We start from the raw sequence: 18,570 nt of genomic DNA on the forward strand, positions 1-18,570 counted from the left end.
CGCCCCCAGGGTTAGAGAGGGCTGGTTAGTGGCTTTGCAGGGGCCGGGGGGTCAGGAGGCTGGGAATGCCCGCTTTCTTGGCTAAGTGGGCGTGGGAAGGGAGTGTGAGGTGGGAAGGAGGCAGCAGGGTTGTGCCTGCACCGGGTGGGGCCCCAGGGGTGGCTGCACACCCAGGCCAGGAGCCAGGAGAGCCGAGGTCACAGATGGTGGCAGAATCAGGACAGGGAAGGGGCGACTGGAGCCATGGTGGGGCCCAGGGGAGGCTGGCCACTGGGGTCAGAGGCCGAGGGAGGTCACAGATGTCACGGCCTGGAATCAGGCTTCTGGACTAGCAGGATACAGGCTGTGCCCACTCCCAGACGGAGGCTTGTCCTTTCCTGTGTGGGAATGCTGGTCACAGAGCCCAGATGTCCCAGAGCAAGCGGGACAGCCGTGCCTGGGACTTCGCCTGGCCATGGGGGAGGGAAGTTCAGCCCCAGATGAGCCCGGGGCCAGAAGAGGGGTTGGGATGGGTTGGGAGGGGTGAGGCTGGGCGGTGAGCGGGAACAGGGCCGCACTGCCCAGACTGGGCCCAGCTCCCCAAGTGGGCCTGGGTTTGCATGGCTGAGATCTGGGTCGGGGGCTCTGTCCAGCTCAGCCACAGCTGGGCCCCTCAGCCCCAAGGTCCCCTGGACATCAGGCAGGGCTGCGCTTGGTAGGGCCGCTGCGCTTGGTAGGGCCACTGACTGTTGGGGTTTCTGACTGGAAGGATTCGGGAAGAAGCAGTGTGGACACCCCAGGGTGTGTGTAGGGCCTGGCCAGACATGGAGAAGAGCTCTGGCAGGAGGTGAGGGGGTGGTTCATTGGGTCATTGGGCTTCTCCCTTGATTTGGCAAGGGGTGATCACCCCGTGCTGGGTGGTCAGCTGCTGAGTGGCTCATGAGTAGGGTTCTGCAAGGTGGCAGCCTCAGGTGCCTCCACAGGCTCGGGGATGGGTACCCTGCGGGTGGGGCTGAGACTCTGAAGGCCCAGACCCAGGCTTGTGACAGGCCCTTGAACTGTCTCCCACAGCAGCCAGACTCGGAGAAGGATCGGGTAGGGGGGACCCGGGCAGGGGTGGGGCAGGGGTGCGGGGATGGCACTGTGTCTGCCGCAGCAGGGTGGGCACTGCGGAGAGAGGCCAGCCACGGCCAAGGTCACATGTCCGTGCCAGACCCAGGCCAACCTCTCTAGCCCCGGGCTCTTGCTGGGTCCTCAGTGCTGCCGGGGAGGGGGCTCCTGGGCCTGGGCCCCCCAGGGCAGGGTGGGCTCTGTCCATCCCCAAGCGCCCTGTGGTTTAGGCCTGGTGGGTAGTACCCAGGAGAAGGCACACAGGAAGGTCACAGTGTCCTTCCAGCGCTTAGGAGCTGAATGCAGACCATGGCTTCAAGGTCATGGTCTCCATGTGAGGACAGCCGCAGCGGCTGTTGGGGGCTGGCGTCTCTCCGAGCCCAGGTGGAGGGACACCTTCATCTCTGCCAAGACAGGGTACTTCCTTGCCTTCTCCTGGGCTCAGTCCCCAGCCTCTACTCGGTGTGGGGGTGCTGTGCCCTTGCCTCACTGTGCCCCCCTCCCCATCCCCAGAAGTAAACAGGTCTGCCGGGGGTCAGGGCTCTGAGCATCTTAATCTGCAAACAAGCACCCCGGGGCTAAGGAAAAGGGCTGCATCCTCCCCTCCCGTTCCTGTGCCCACGCTGCCCACACTCTGTCCTGGCCCCTTTCCACCCCTCCCTCCAGCTCAGCTCCACCGCAGCCCTGAGTGGGCATAGACTTGGCCATCCCCAGATGGCTCTAGGCGGGGCCCTCTTGGGCGCCCTTGGCCCCAGGGCGGGGGGAGCTCCCTGCAACTGGAGGAAGGGCCAGACCAGACCAGTGGGGCCCTGGGAGTGGTGGATGCCATGCCCGAGAGTCCCGTTCGCGAGGTGCCCCTCAGCCCCTGAGGGCTTTCTGGGAGGTGAGGCCCAAAGCAGGCCCCAGAGATGCAGGGGAAGCTGTATGTGTGGAAGAGACAAGAGACAGGGCTGTCATACCCCCTGCCCCGAACCCGAAGAGCGGAGTCCGCTTCCAGGGACAGCCCCAGGCCTCCCGCCAGCTTCCCAGCCACCAGCCCCAGGAGCAGCTTATGGCCCTCCCCAGTGGGGACAGAGCCAGGGGACCCTGCTGACGTGCACAGATGCTCTGGGGACATCTGCTGTCCAGGGTCTCAGAGGGCCGGCAACTGATAGGGTGGAAAAAACCCAACTCCCAGTTAATCCACACAAACCCAAGAAATAAAATAACTTCCTTCAAAACAAAATAGCTTTGTGCCAGAGCATTCCTGCCTGATACAGGCCATGCATCCCGCAGGGAGAACTTTCGGAGGAAACACAAAAGAGACAGTGTGTTTCAGAACAGAGTGATGGAGCATGTACCTGCGTGCGTGTGTGCACGTGTGTGTCTGTGTGTGCATGTGTGCCTGTGTGTGCCTGTGTGCATGCCTGTGTGTGATGTGTGCGTGCACGTGTGCACGTGTGTCTGTGTGCACATGTGTCTGCGTGTGCATGTGTGCGCATGTGTGCGCATGTGCGTCTGAGTGTGCTCCTGTGTGCACGTGTGCACGTGTGTGTGTCCGTGTGTGCACATGGGTGTCTCTGTGTGCATGTGTGCATATGTGTGTGTATGCCTGTGTGCCTGTGTGTGCATGTGTGTGTGCATGTGAGCCTGTGTGCGTGTGTGTGCATGTGTGTGTATGTGTGCGCGTGTGTGCATGTGAGCCTGTGTGCATGTGTGCGTGTGTGTGCATGTGTGCGTGTGTGCATGAGTGTGCATGCATGCAGTAGAGACGGTGTTTCAGTGGCCCCCCCCAATAGCGTAGGAACTTTAGCTTCCTCACCAGGTAAGGGAGGTGGGTGGTCAGACCCCCCCCTTATGGTCCTTGGGTCACAGTGCCCAGGCCTTTCTGTCCCCAGGTTGGTCCCACGGTGGTGGAACCAACAGCCTCCTTCCCCAAGCCCCACTCTTGTTTCCAGTCTGCCTGGAGGACATCAGAAGTGGTTTCCAGATGGCCACCTAGAGAGGAGCCCCTGGGTGAGCCCTGGCCTCCCAGGAGACCGTGGGTAGTGGGTGATGCTTGACACCCTGACATCGAGCCCTGGGACAGTGCAGACTGAGCTCTGGCCGCGGGGCACCCTGGCTTCGAAAGCCTTCTCCGGTGAGCTCAGCAGCGAGGAAGGAAGGGGTGTGATCACTCTGGGGTGCTGGGAAGGGAAAGCTGGTGAGACTCTTCACACTCCCAGGGTCTGTGCCTTCTCCCAGCTCCCAGTCAGCTCACGTGGGGGCGGGCTGGGGGAGCGTGGCCTGCCAGCACCGAATTTCCCCTCCGTGCTGGGGCCTAACCCTTTCAGCCCCACTGCCTGGCATGTCAGAGGGCCCTGTGGACAGGGCAGCTCGGTCCTGGAGGCCTCATTCAGCCCCTATTCCCAGGAACTTGCCCCGTCACAGAGCACCCCACACACAAGCTTCACCCCCTTCTCTTCCCAGCAGAGGGGCCTCAGACACACAGAAACATGGACACCCACATCCCAGGACGAACAAAGGGACTTCTCCCAAAGGCCCACTTCCCCGCTGTCGTCCTATCACACCCAGACTGGGGTGGCCCCAGGCAACACTCACGATCCCCAGTCTGTGGCACCATCTCCTTCAGGGTCCCTGGATCTTCACTGTGTGTACACTCATGGGCGAACCCATGAGGTGACACAGGGAATAAGCAACCAGGCCCAAGTCACTCACAGTGTGGGGGGTGCTGGGAAAAGATGCTTCCCCGGGGCCCAGAGCGGGCACAAGACCTCAGGGCCTAGACATAGGTGCAGGGCAGTGGCGGGGTGGGATGGACTCCAGCAAGCTCTGCACCCCAGGTCCGATCCCCCATGCTGCCCACTCAGACCCCTAACTGTGCACGGGCCCTCCCCCCGCCCACCTGCTCCCTCCCTTCCTCCTCCAAGAAACAAGCAGGGTCAGCTCTGGAAGCCCCCAGGGGGCTGCTCCCAGACCTAGCAAGCCCAGATGGTACTAGGGCTCCTTAAGCAGGATAAAGAGACTTGCCCCAGCAGGCACAGGGCCCAGAGCAGGGGCCAGCTGCACGGTCCAGCCAGCAACCCTGTCAGGCCCCACTGCCACCCTGTCCCGGGCCAGTGTTCCGGGACGAGCCCTGCCTGGTCTTCCCTCCACACGCCCCCATCCCTGAGGCATCTGAAAATGTCCGGTCCCTGCTGCCCGGCTCCCGGGCTCTCCCCTCAGTGATGCCCCTCCACCCTTCCCTGCATTTGGGCATGTGCCCCACATGCCCGCCCCCACTCCAGGGCCGCCAGCGTGGACTGCTATTTACTGAGGGAGGTGTATGAAACTCTCCTGCAACAATGGCAGCGTTGTCTCTCTCCTTGTGGTGGTTTCGTTTTTGCTTTGGTTATTCTGAGGCCGTATTATTAGTCGCATACAAATTTAAAATTCTTGTGTGTTCTTGATGTATTGAATCTACTATCATGAAATAACCTAGCATTTCTGTATCCTCATGTCTTAAATGTTTCTCTTCTAAAATAGCATATGATAAATTCTTTAAAAAATCCTGTCTGACCAGCTTTTTCTTTTAAGATATGAATTTAATTAACTTTATTTAATGTAGTCATATATTGGGGTTTCAATGTACTGTCTTATTTTGTGCTTTTTATTTTTCCCACCTGTTCTCACCTTCTTGACACTTCTTTTGGATTATTTTTTCATCAATTCATTATTTCATTTCTATTAATGTAGGGTATTGTGTGTGTGTGCATGTGTGTGTATACGTGTGGATGGGTGTTTATATGTGCGTATATATGTACATATATATTCTTTAGCGGTTACGGCCAACATTACAGTGTATAGCCTTAATTTGACAAAGTCACAGAGATACCTTTCCCTCCTTCCAAACAATGCCATTTTCGTCATATTTTAGAATTCATACATTTAACCCCCTAAACAATATTGCTGTTGTTTTATGGGGCCAAGATTGAGTTTGAAATGATCCACCTGCTTATTGCCTTCTGTGCCCTTTGTTCCCACTGGAACGCAGGCCTCAGATCTGGAACACTTTATTCTCTCCTGAAGCACTTCCTTTAGGGTTTTCTTTATGGAACATCTTTTTTTTTTTTTTTTTAAGATTTTATTTATTCATTTGAGAAGAGAGAGAAAGAGAGCACAAGCTGTGGGGGAGGAACAGAGGAGAAGCAGGCTCCCCGCTGAGCAGGGAGCCTGATGCCAGGCTCGATTCCACGATTCCACGACCCTGGGATCATGACCCGAGCTGAATCCAAGAGTCGGCACTTGACCAACTGAGCCACCCAGGAGCCCCATTTATGGAGCATCTCTTGGTGACATATTCTCTCTGTTCTGTCAGAACCACTCCAGGCTGGGGCGCCTGGGTGGCTCAGATGGTTAAGCGTCTGCCTTCGGCTCAGGTCATGATCCCAGCGTCCTGGGATCGAGTCCTGCATCGGGCTCCCTGCTCCTTGGGAGCCTGCTTCTCCCTCTGCTTCTCTCTCTCTCTCTCTCTCTCTCTCTCTGTCTCTGTCTCTCATGAATAAATAAAAATCTTAAAAAAAAAAAAAAAAAAAAGAACCACTCCAGGCTGGAGGCTTTACCTGCAGTGGGGCAGTGTGGGTCAAGAAGTGAATGGGGGCGCCTGGATGGCTCAGTCAGTTGAGTGTCTGACTTTGATCTCAGCTCAGGTCTTGATCTCAGGGTTGTGAGTTCAAGCCCCATGTTGGGCTCTGTGCTGAGCCTACTAAAAAAAAAAAAAAAGTAGATGCGGGCGTCCCTTGACCTGAGAGTGACCCGGGGCGGGGTGGCCCCAGGCCTGTGTGAGACACGAGAGGCTACATGCTGTGCAATCCCGAATCAGGCCAAACTCCTCCGCGGAGCTGGAATTCCATCTGTGGCTGCCGGGGCAGAGGGTGGTGAGGACCAGTTGTGAATGGTCACCAGTGAGCTCTCTGGGATGATGGAATGTTCTGCATCTAGATTGAGTTGTGTTTACACAGGTGTCTACATTTATCCCAACTCATCAAAGCAGGCAATGAAATTGTGTCCATTTTAGTGCATGTCAAAGCTAAGCTCATATTTTATTTTTATTTTTTTAAAGATTATTTATTTGAGAGAGAGAGAGTACAAGCTGAGGGGGAGGAACAGAGGAGAAGCAGACTCCCCACTGAGCAGGGAGCCTCACATGGGGCTCGATCCCAGGACCCCGAGACCACGACCTGAGCTGAAGGCAGACACTTCACCGAATGAGCCACGCAGGCGCCCCCTAAGTTCATATTTTAGAAATAAAGACTAAATAAGGACTTTCCAGACAAATGAAACCCAAAAGAATTAATCACCAGTGGATCTGCAATTAAACAAAGATATGAAAGGACGCCTTCAGCCAGAAGGAAAACGCTGCTGATAGGAGCCGGATGGTGCAGGAGTGATGGCAGGGCAGAGCAAAGGCCCTGGGGACCGCGGCCTTGGTCACCCTCAATTCGTCTTGCAGGGTGTAAGACATAGTTAGAATTAAAATACATGGCAAAAATAAAACAAAATCTCAGAGGGCATAAGGGATACCTGGGTGGCTCAGTGGGTTAAGCGTCTGCCTTCGGCTCAGGTCAGGATCCCGGGGTCCTGGGATCGAGTCCTGCGTCAGCGGGGAGCCTGCTTCTCCCTCTCCCACTCCCCCTGCTCGTGCGCGCTCTCTCTCTCTCTGGCAAATGAACAAATAAAATCTTTAAAAAAAATCTCAGAGGGTATAGTGTTGTAAATAATTACATTGCCCAGAAGATGGTGAACATGCTTATTTCTATTCGACTTAATAACTCAAGGATGACCTCGTAACCAGGCTAACACAAAAAGAACAGTACAAAGTTAAGAAAGCAAGGTTTGAGGGGCATCTGGGCAGCTCAGTCGGTTAAGTGTCTGACTTTGGATTTTGGCTCAGGTCATGATCTCAGGGTCATGAGACGGAGCCCTGCGTCAGGCTCTGTGCGGAGCGTGGAGTCTGCTTGAGAGTCTCCCTCTCCCTCTGCCTCTGCCCCTCTCCCCTCTCTAAAAAAAAAAAGGTCCTGAAGAGAGATCTGAACACTCATGTTCACAGCATTATTCACAACAGCCAAGGGGTGGAAGCAGCCCCAGCGTCTACCGACAGGTGAATGGACAAGCGAGACGTGGTCCGTCCACACCGTGGAACATTATTCGGCCTTAAAAAGAAAGGAATCGTGACACCTGCTACTACGTGGATGAAGCTGGAGGACGTGGTACTGAGTGAGATCAGCCCGGCACAGAATAAAGAGAGAAAATGATGTAATAAAGAAATTAGTCCAACAGGTGGGGCGAGAGCACCTGTCGTCAGGCGAAGGGACCCAGCCCACCTCTGGCGGCCCCACGGGTGCCGGGCCTCTCCTGTGCCCAGGCTGGTCCCACGGTGGCCTGAGCCCACAGCTGCTCTCTCCTGGAGCTCTCCAGCTGTCCCTCCTGCCCCTGCTGCCCTGGCTCGTCCCCACCACGCATGGTCAAGCCCCCAGCAGACTCAGGTGCAGACATGGGGCCCCAAAGGTCCCTTGGCCTTGCCGGCCATCCCTCCCAGGGGGCCATCTCCCTGGAATGGCCCCCCAGGGGCTGGGGAGGGCTCCCTGCAGCAGGCTGGTTTCTCAGTCCACCCAGACACAGTCCTGTGTCCTGCCCATCTTGCTGCCCTCGACACCACAGCAGCTGGGCTGCAAACAGAGTGATGCCGGCCCACGAGGTCCCGGACAGGGTGTCCCCTCAAACACCACAGCCACGGCTCAGGCTGGCCTCAAGGATGTCCACCCAGCCCCGACGAACTGGGTTAGAATCCTGCCTCGGGGGTCGGGGGGACACCATCCGTGGCCCTCACCCACGCCTACCCCGCCTGTCACACGGCTGTGGCACTCCCTGACCTGCAGGGGGGGCTTGGGTGAGAGAAATGGCAGACTGAGCCTCCAGGAGGGTTGGGACACAGCAGGGGCATGACCTTGGAGGTGGTCTTCTGACATCAGGTGCTGGCGCCATGCAGCAACTGCCCGGGGACCTGAGGAGGCTGGGGACCCGGGCAGCTGGAGAATATCCAAGGCTCAGCTGGACCCACTTGTGCCCTTGGCTCCGGGGTCCAAGCCTTTTCCGTTTTATAGGGTTTCTGCCTGTCTAGGCCGGAACGGGGAGGTTCCTGCGGCACTGACCATTCCTAGGGACAGGCCAGTAACCGTGCCACCTGGAACATGGGGACAGACGTCCAGACGACGGCACACCTGCTCTCACCAGGCTCAGGGAGAAGCTGGGGGGGGGGCCGGGGGGGCATCGACGGGTATCCTGGGCCGCCAGCCAGTGGGCAGCTGTGGCAACACTGAGCCGGGCAGTGGCACTGACCCTGCAGAGAGCTATGTCCAGCCGCGGGGCCTGCTGGGACCCACACCACAGCCCCTCAGGAGGGGGACAGGGCCGGGACAAGGGCTGGGGGTGGTCGCGGGCATCCTCCAGGGCCCTGAGTCCTGCGTGTCACTGAGGAATGGGGACACCCCAGGGACCCAGGCCCCCAGGCAGGGCCGAGAGAATTCCCGGAGGTCCTGAGTCGCTCAAAATCATGACCTGCCCTTTAGACTAGTAAACAAGGCAGCTTCTGTCCTTTCGTGGAAGTGGAGGCTAGGGCCACGTGCAGGAGGCTCAGTTTCCCAGCCTGTTCCTCTCCGCCCAGCCCCGGCTCCATCCCCTCAGGGCCTGAGGCCCCGGCCACCGGCCCAAGCCAACCTTGGCCAGCGTGCAGCTGGGCTCCCAGGACCAGGGGAAGCCCGAGGCGGCCCATCGATGTCACTGTCACAGTACAGGGCTTTGTGTGACCTTGGTGGGCAAGGCTGGGAGGAATGCACGACCCAGGCCGTGGGGAGTCTTTGGGGCAGGGCCCCTCCCACCACCCAGGGCTGAAGCTGACAGGCCAGGTGAGTGCCAGAGGGACAAATGCTTCCCCCGGCCGTGGACAGCCCACCTGCCTTCATCCCCTTCCGCTGACCCTGCCCCAAGGGAGGAACGGGCCCAGATGTGGGGGGGCCCAGGGCCCCAGAGGGAGGAACAGGCCCAGATGGGGGGGCCCAGGGCCCCAGAGGGAGGAACAGGCCCAGATGGGGGTAGCACACTCAGGCCAAAGAAATGCAATCTGGTACCCAGCAAGAGGTCTCTCTAGATGTTCTTTGATCTCTGGGGGCGGGGGGGGGGGGGGGGCAGTTCCCAGCAGGCCCTGGGCTTGGCTTGCTGCCCCCCTGCTTGGAGATCCCTGGGGGCCAGGATTGGGGGGGAGACGGGTCCTGTCTGGGGCAGGGCAGCTGCATCTCCGGTGTGCAGACGGCTGGGATCCCAGGTTGTGGCTCTCTGTACCTGAAGGGTCCCTACACCCAGTGGGGGACAGGCCTCGGAAGCTTGTCCCCACCCCCACCCCCCCACGGCAGGAAGCCAAACCTGTCTCCCCTCACCCTGCCCTCCAGGCTGGGGCATCTGCATCTAGGCCTGCTCCTGTTCTGGGGCCCCAGCTGCACCCCCATGGCAGCTCCAGGGCTCTGGGGGGTGGGGAGGTGGAGCTGGGGTCTCTGAACTCGTGGAGCTGGGGGCTGAGTGGGTAGGATGGAGGGGTCTTGTCCTGGGACTCACAGGGACCTGCAAACACCCCCCCACACACACTCACAGACACACCCCGGGAGGCCAGAGGGTGAGCACAGGCCTGGAGGGCTGGGGGTGGGCATGAATGTGTGCAGAGGGTCCTCCCCTACCACCCCAAGGTCATGGTGGCTCCTACTCCTGGATCCTGGCACAGGATTTATTCCATGCTGAGAGCAGAGGCCTTGGCTGGGGAGGAGCTGCGTTCACCTTTGGCAGGTACCCAGATGGGGTGACCAATCTGATGGGGGAGACAGAGTCTCAGATGGAGGTTGGAGCGGAGAATGGGGAGGAGGCCAGAGGCATGAGAGCTCCAGGGAGGGGAGAGGAATAGGGGACGGAGGGAGGAAGGGGGCCTGCAGCGAGGTGTAGTGTGGGGGGGAAGGTGCTGGGGCCCGGGAGGCCAGCCAGGGACCGAGGGACACGCCCTCCGGGCGCTGCCCTGCCCCCACCCCAGCCCCCAGACTCGGTGCAGATGTGCAGCCGAGCACTCTTGTGAACACTGTGCACACGCACTTCTCCCTGTGCGTGCATACATGTGCATGCATGGCTGTGTAGGTGGGGGCGTGTGCCAGCATGAGCACTGCATGTCCGCATGTGTGCACATGCTTTATGGACGCCACCCTGTGTACACACGGTCATACACATGTAAAGAGCCAGACGTGGGAAATGCTCCTGGAATGAGAGGAGGTGGCCCAGGATGGGGGAGGGGCCCGGGTGGGGGCAGGAGGTGGCCCGGGACAGGGGGGCCCGGGGGGGAGCAGAGACCAAGGAGTTATGAGGATCCACCCTTTGGGCTCAGGCTGAACCCTCTGGGGTTGCCAGGACCCCACAGGTAGGCCCTGCACGCAGACCACGCTCCCCTGCGGGCTCCCATGGGGCTTTCAAGGCCCATGGGCGGGCCCCACGCTGGGTGCAGGCCCCTGCCACGGCCTGAGGGCCCTTTACCTGTCAAGTCTGGGAAGACGATGTTGTTGTCCGACAGGCCCAGAGCTCTGACCAGGCAGACAAATTTGTCCAGCACCTGGGTCTGGATCATCCACATCCTGCCTGGGGCCCAATGAACAGAGCACGGCCCTTAGCCACGGAGGGTGCGTGGGCAGTGCTGGGCAGTCCTGGGCACCCTGCCCTCCCTCCCCCTCCTGCTCCCACCAGCCCGACCGTGGCCACTGGGCCGGGGACTCACATAGCAGGTTGACCCTGAGGATACTCTGGCCACCTGACTGTCTTCGGAACAGCATCAGCGCGAACACACTGTAGTCCGTGTCGTACACCTGGACCTCCTCGGGCTCTGCCCCGGACACAGGGGTGGTACCGCTGCTGTGTGAGGGGCGTTCCCCCCCGGCGCCTTCCGCAGGCTGCCCCCCTGCCTCCCGCCGGTCACCCTCTCACCCTCTCTGCGGTCCACCCAGAAGCTCCCAGGCCGCGCCGCCGGAACCAGCACATAAGACCAGGTGACACAGTGGTGGCCCCTGCAGGAGAGAAAAGTTCTGGAACCTGGCCAGACCTCGGGTTTCCTTCTCTGTCTCAGGGGCTGGCCCCGAAGTGCCCCCCCCCCCCCCCGAGAGAGAGAGAGAATTCAGCCGTTTGGAGGAGGCATCCGTCAGAAGCCAGGGGCACGGCCCAGCACACAGGAGGCTTTGCTGCCCTCCCCCGGGAGCGGTGGCCCTCCTGGAGGAACGAGGCGTGAGCTCTCCCCCATCTGCACGCATCCCCTTGAAGCCCCTGGCCAGCCCACCCACTGGCTGCTCCTCATCGCCTGGACTAGGACCTCCAAAGTGTGTATGTGCGATGCTGAGAAACAGGTGTTTCTGGCAACAGGGTCCCCTCTGGGAGTCTTGAGTGGGCCCAGCTGGGCATGGTGGCCGGTGCCCCCAGCCAGCAGCCCTGGACTTCGCTGAGCCAGGCCAGATGGGGAGAAGTGGGGGCTCTGGGCGGCTGCTCCTGGGCCGGGCCCGATAGCCCCCCAGGCCTGAGCCCCAGGGAGCCCTCCCACAGAGCAGGGGCCTCTCCAGGCGGGTGTACTTGTTTTGAGAAGCAACCAAGTGCGGTCTGACCTGCAGGTGGGGGAGAGGCGAGGCCGCCCAGAAGGCTTCTCGGTCCAGCTGCATGGGCACTGGGTTCTTTGTTCCCCACTCCCCCCATTAATCAACCTCTGGCAGGAGCCAGGCCAGTCAGATGCTCCCAGGAATCTGAGACACTCCAAAGGCGGGTTCTGGGGTGGCTGAGCCTCTGCAGGTGGCTTTGATGGTGCTTGCTGGCAGGCTGGGGCAGGGGCCAGTGGAGACCCTCAGAGGGAGGCTCTCAGCTTCTAGGATCTACTCCTGGTCGGCATGACAAACCCGCCTTGCTTAAGGTCCCTATTTTATATTACTTGGAGCCAAAGAGCCAGAGGTTCCCAGGCCCCTTCTCCCCCATAGCCAGGCAGGGGGGCAAGGAAGGCTCCAGGCCTGCTGGAGACGTGGTAAGGGTAAAGAAGCCCTCATGGCATTGGTGTCCCCCAAAGGGGGGATGGTACCACCCTCACCTCATTCCAGGGGGTTACCCATCAAGACTCCCGACTTCTTCCCAACCAGATGGGTAGGCACTTCATCCAGGCAGACCAACCAGAGCACCTGTCACCCTGGATGCAGCAATGGGGCCAGGAGGATCACGTGACTCAAGGAAACCCGGTCAGAGGCCATTGCCAGGCTGACCAGGATGCTCTCTTTTCTGGAATTGGAACCCTGAGGAGGACATCAGCCTAGGCTAATGTTTTATCCCTGCAAAGTGAGAACTTTCTGGAACAGAGGTCTGGGGCAGACAGAGATGAGAGAGGGAGAGGGAAGGGGTGATGGGGCCCTGATCACACTGTTTGAGCTCCTGGATCCAGCTGTACCTGAAATCCATAAGCCCCCAAGGCTCTTCTGAGTCTGTGATCCAGTAAATGCGCCCCTCTTTTGTGTGTGCCCCCAGAGCTGGCTGAGCTCACCAGCAGCCTGTGCTGAACTTTGAATTAGAAGAAGGGCCCTGGGAGAACTGGCACACTCGGGCCCACGCTGGACCTGAGCCATGAAGCCATTAGCTTCTAGGGGTACAGGCCAGGGATCCTCACTCACCGGGTCATGGCATACGACACTTTAAGGCGGCTGTTTCCATTTTGCTCGAACATTGCAATGAATGGGTTCAACAGGAACCTGTCCATCTTCCTGTGGGTGCTGCCTGCTAGGCCGACAACAAACCATTCCCCCTGGAACTGTGGGAACCTGAGGTAGGCAGAGCCCGGGACAGCCCCAAGGGCCCTCACCAGGCAGTGGCTCCCAGCCTGAGCCTGCACTGATGATGCTGGCAGGAGCCGGAGGGCTGCCCTGGGCCTGGCAGGGCCAGGGTGACCTTGCCCAGTGGCTGGCCTTTGTGAGCTTCAGTTGACAGAGATGTTCCCACCGCACGGGGACTGGCAGGGGTTACTGCTGACCCAGGACGGCCTGCCCAGAGTCCTTTTCTGATGGACGTCAGGACTCTCTCTCTGGGGGGATCTGAGACCAGGCTAGCCAGGCTGGGGTCCCCAGGTGGTGCCTCCCCCCGGCCACCTTGGCCCTCCTTTCTCCCTGCACTTGGACCCCGGCTGACTTTCTCCCCCGCCCTCCAAGCCCCCAGACCTGGTCTTCTTGGAAGCTCTGTAACACGGAGGTAATGCCTGGCGGGGTGTTTGGGATCTGGCCCTTCAGGCCTTTCAGCAGGGTGAGCACCACCCACAGGGCACAGCAAGGCCCCATCCCAGTAGGGACTGAGAGAAAGCAAGTGGCCATGTCGCTGCTGACTCAGATACTCCCTGCTTTATGGGCCCACCTGCAGGTGCCCCTCCCCAGGGGTGTGCGCCTTTCACCTTCCTCCTCAGAACTGGCCGAAGAGGTGGGCCTGGAGGAGAGCCTGGAGGTGGACTGGGCAGGGGCGGGGCCCTCTTGAGATCCTGCCCACCAAAGATGGGGGCATCTGGGTCCCACCCCAGGAAGGGAGACGGGCAGAAAATGGAGGGGCTGGCGGTGCTTGCTGGGCCCACTAGCTCCCAGGGATGTCTCTGCACCTTGCTTCCTGAGTCCTGAGACCCCCAGCTCCACCCCTCTTTGGGACCCCTTCCCAGTGCCCCATGCCAGTGGCGGTGGCCAGGGGCCTGAGGTGCCTCGCTGGCCGAGCCCTACCCCAGTAGCTTTCCTGCCACCAGCTGGGGGGCAGAACGTTCCATCCCACCCAGGGAGCTTGACCTTTTTTAGTCCCGGAGGTCAGGGGCACAGTGTTCTTGCAGAACACCGAGTGCAAAGCTCAGGCCTGCCACCCCCGCACTGCTCCACACGTCCCTGAACCCAAAGCGTGGGGCAAGAACAGGGCCAAGGGGCCCTATTGTCATGAGGCTGCGGGGTCGCGACCAGTCAGAGTGAGGCCAGACAAGGGGGTGGTGGGGCAGGCAGCCAGAGCACCCAGATCAGGATGACTGAGGGGTGATTGCAGGGGCCCCTTTGCCAGAGGGAGGGCAGGGGGCAGGCAGCCCAGCCTAGTGGGGGTGGGGCACCCACACACTGGGCCTGGGGACAGGAGGGCCCAGGCTCTGGGCATGTAGCCCACCCGGCCACCCCCAGAGAAACGGCCTGGTAGTCAAATGCGTAGGTGCTGGGCTCTAGGAGACATCCTGGAAGGATGTGTACCTGACCTGTGAGCCCCCATGTCCCGGCCACCTCCTGCCCCACCTGGGTCCCCATGTCCTGAGCCACCTCCTGCCCCACCTGGGTCCCCATGTCCCGAGCCACCTCCTGCCCCACCTGGGTCCCCCCATGTCCTGAGGCACCTGCTGCCCCACCTGGGTCCCCCCATGTCCTGAGGCACCTGCTGCCCCACCTGGGTCCCCCCATGTCCTGAGGCACCTCCTGCCCCACCTGGATCCCCCCATGTCCTGAGGCACCTGCTGCCCCACCTGGGTCCCATGTCCCGGGCCACCTCCTGCCCCACCTGGGTCCCCCTGCCCTGGGCCACCTCCTGCCCCACCTGGGTCCCCCTGTCCCGGGCCACCTCCTGCCCCACCTGGGTCCCCATGTCCCGAGCCACCTCCTGCCCCACCTGGGTCCCCATGTCCCGGGCCACCTCCTGCCCCACCTGGGTCCTGCCATGTCCTGAGGCACCTGCTGCCCCACCTGGGTCCCCCTGTCCCGGGCCACCTCCTGCCCCACCTGGGTCCCCCCATGTCCTGAGCCACCTCTTCCTCACATCCAGGTCCCCCTGCCCTGGGCCACCTCCTGCCCTTACCCAGGTCCCCATGTCCTGGGTCATCCCCCCCCCCACTGCACGGGGTCCCCCTTCCCCAGGTCTCCATATCCTGGGCTACCTCCTTCCCTTCCCCACCCTTGGCCTCCGGCAACCTGTCCTGAGGAGGGGCCCTAACCAGGACACTCAGAAAGCACCGGTCCCCCGACAAGGAGCTTCAGGGCTTGGCTCTGTCCCAGCCCTCACTCTGCATGGAGCCCTGGTCCTTCCGCCTCCAGGAGCGTTTCCCATTGCCAGGTGGCCCATCGAGGCCTCTCTGGGTCAGCAGCAGGCCCCAGGACAGGGGAGGGTCGGGGGTCGGGAAGGCCGGGGCCACCAGCATCTCCCCGAGAACCGAGCCCGCAGGGCAGTACCCCGATCCCTTGAGCTCGCGGTGCCTGCCGCTCAGTACGGCTCTACTCAGGACACTCTGGCCCACAAGAAGAGAAGTTGCAAATAACCGTTTTTTTCCCTGAACTTCCCAAAGGAGCCATCACTCTCCACCAGAAGCTGGGCTGGCAGTTCCGACCCCAGACACTGCGAACGCCTGGCCTCCCCCTTCCACCCCGCAGGCACCAACCTACCCCCTGGTGATCCCGACCCGATCCTAAGCCCACTCAAGACCTGAAAGCGGCCGCCTTTGTGCCTGCGCTCTGGGGAGACGGGGGCGGGGCAGAGCAGGGACACCGCCCCCCCCGCCCACTCCCCCCCCACCTCCCCGCCCACTCCCCCCCACCTCCCCGCCCACTCCCCCCACCTCCCCGCCCACTCCCCCCCACCCCCCGCCCACTCCTCCCCAGCCTGCGGGGACGCAGCTCCGGGCGCCTCTGGCGGCGCTTAGTGACTCTGGCGCCCCCTACAGCCCGCCAGGCGGCTCGCAGGCTGGGCGGTGGATTTAGGAGCCGCGCTCCTCACGCCGGCGGCCGCGGCAGGCGTGGCTCCTCCCACCGTCAATGCGATTGGTCGAGGGCGGGCACGTGACGCTGGCCAGGCGCGCGGGGCCCGGTGTGCGAAGACCACCGGAGTCCCGGCCGCCGGCCTGCTGCGGCCCCCGCGTCACCCCGGAGGGGCGGCAGGGTCCGCGGGTACCGCCGGCCGGGGTGGCTGCAGGGAGGGCCAGGGCGCTGGGCCCTCCCGGGAGCCGGGCCTGGCCTCCCCGCAGCCCTTTCCCACCGGGGGCCTGGTGTCCCCCCCCCCCCCGCCCCCCCGGCCTCTGCAGGACCCCCCTGCCCGCTCGCTCCCCGCGCCCAGGGCCGTCCCTCCCTCTCTCCCACCCGGGCAGCAACAGCGGGAGCGCCCCACCCGCCCTCCGCACAGCTACTCCCCAGGTCTTCCCTCTCGCCCCAAAGCTCGGACGCGGTGCTCTGGGCTGGCTCTTCCCGACGGCGGGCAGGGACCCGCTGGCACCGGGGAGGAAGGCAGGCTGGATTCAGGGATCCCCGCGGGGCCGTCCCCGCCGCGGAGGCCCTCAGCTGGGGGGGGGGGGCGAGGAGGGGGCGTGCGGAGCGACCCGGTGTGAAGGCCCTGCCCACGAGCCGGGGGGAGCGGGTGGGTCCCCTCCGTGGCGGGCTATGTCCAGCCCTGTCCCCCAGGCAGGGGGCCTGGCCCACCTGTCCACAAGCGGCCGTGTGGGCAGGGAGGGCGGGCACCCCGCAAGAAGGGCCCACAGTTCCAGGACAGGGCCAACGACGTACTTGTGGGACCACCGGCGCTGGGGGCCTGGGACACAGCACCCTCGCATCCGGGCAAGGCCCGTGGGCTCCCAGGACAGTGCTCCTCTGGCCTTCCCTGGGGGCCCCCAACCGCCACTGCCAATCAGAGGTAAGTTTGTACACATTTTTTACAAACATCTATACATTTATACAAACTGAGCCACCCAGGCTCAGTCGGCTGGGTTTTGGCTGAGGTCATGATCTCAGGGTTGTGGGATTGACCCTGCATTGGGATCCGTGCTGGATGTGGGGCCTGCTTAAGATTCTCTGTCTCTCTGACCCTCTGCCCCCCCACCCTCGCGCTCTCGAGCTCCCTCTCTCTCAAATAAAATAATATTTTTTTTCCTTCTAAGGTATTAAAAATCACCTATTACAGTTAAAAGACAAAATAGAAATTATAATTAACATCTTTACCTAAAAACAGTTCACTTAGAACTACGGTTATTTCACCTAGTTTGTGACAATGAGAGCTCAATAAATATTTTTGTGGAAATAAGATGCATGACAGCTGCCCCCCCCAGACCTGCTGTTGGGGACACCCAGAGGGACAGGCCTGGGCTGCTGTGGGGCCTCAGCCCTGTGGTCACGTGGGAGGGTCTCTGGCGCCGCCCTTTGGACCTGCAGTCCTTCCAGAAGCATCCTTCCCCGGAATCCCTGAGAGGATATGTTTGAACTCTCCCACACCCCAGAGCGGAGGCCCTCATTCCCTGTTTGGGGGCTGTGGGGCCGGGCACGCAGGGGGCTCTCTGAGCCACGGCCCCACCTGACACAAGTGTGCGGAGACTCCAGCAGGTGGCCAGTGGGTCTCTGGGTCATAGGGCCCATGGGGAGGCTATAGTTTCCTTTGCTCTTCTCCCTCAAAGTCCTGGCGGCCAAGGCCCCCTGCCTTCCCCTCTTCTCCTCAGCCATATATGTCTGCCTTCCTGGGAGGCCAGTTCGAAGGGACACAGGGTGGGCACTGCCCAGTCTGTGGGGTCGGGCATGGTCCCCACCCACTGGAGACATGGAGCCCATACAAGGCTGCTGCTGGCTCTTCCTAGCAACCACCCACCCCAGTCCTTCTGGTCTGGGCTGAGCCAGGTGGCCAAGTGGGCATGCAGCGGTGGGACCAGATAGTGGTCCCTACAGCTCACCTGGGATGTCCTGGTGCTCACCCCTACTCCCTGGCAGCCCGGGGAGGAGATGGGGGCCAGTGGGGGTCCAGCTCCCAGGCACTCCCTCAGCCTCACCAGCAGTCAGTGGTGAGCTCTGGGCCTCGAGATGCCAGGAACAGGGAGCCGTCCCACCGGTGTGCCCAGCGTCGAGAAACGCTCATCAGATGGATGCCCAGGGCCCCAAGACAGCGTGGCTTGGGGCCAGTTCCAGGCCGAGCTTTGGCCAAGCTAATGCACATTTCCTTGAATGGACCTTCCAGCTCCAGTCTGGCCCCAACCTAGGGCTGCCATTTGCCCTCAGACCCTCCCCAAGTTCTCCTGAAGGGAGGCCACCCCCCACCCCCAGTCCTGGTTCCTGCGGGGACAGTGGGAGGGCTGGGGGTGAGGCGTGCCCGTTTCTCCAGGATGGGCAAGTGCGTGCCAGGCATGTTTGTTCAGAAGCACCCCAGGGTGCTGACTCACAGCCATATGGGCTTGGATCTTGCCCAGCAAGGCTTGGGGAGACCAAGGAGGGGAGTAAAGGGAGAAAGCTGGCCCCCCACACCGTCCCAGGGGAGGGCGCCTCCAGGCCCCTCAGGGCACCGAGTGGGCTTGCGTGGGGGCACAGCGTGCACCCCCAAGTCATCAGAGCTGTTGAAATTGGCCAGTGCCCTCTAGCAAATGGAGGAGATGGTTTAACGAGATGGGGAGTGGGGGGTGTTGGCAGGATCTGG

General features: G+C 61.4%; 1 protein-coding gene across 1 annotated transcript; it reads right to left on the reverse strand.

The window, feature by feature from the left end:
• Positions 1 to 9,828: 9,828 nt before the first annotated feature.
• Positions 9,829 to 14,820, reverse strand: LCN12 (lipocalin 12). Its single transcript, XM_027614720.1, has 6 exons — positions 14,666 to 14,820; positions 12,819 to 12,965; positions 11,113 to 11,192; positions 10,907 to 11,011; positions 10,669 to 10,770; positions 9,829 to 9,961 (listed from the first exon to the last, which is right to left on the reverse strand). Exons 1-6 carry the CDS (start codon positions 14,818 to 14,820, stop codon positions 9,927 to 9,929), a joined length of 624 nt encoding a protein of 207 aa, XP_027470521.1. The 3' UTR covers positions 9,829 to 9,926.
• Positions 14,821 to 18,570: the final 3,750 nt, after the last annotated feature.

Source organism: Zalophus californianus, chromosome 13, assembly GCF_009762305.2.
Source record: "Zalophus californianus isolate mZalCal1 chromosome 13, mZalCal1.pri.v2, whole genome shotgun sequence".
Lineage (NCBI taxonomy): Eukaryota > Metazoa > Chordata > Mammalia > Carnivora > Otariidae > Zalophus > Zalophus californianus.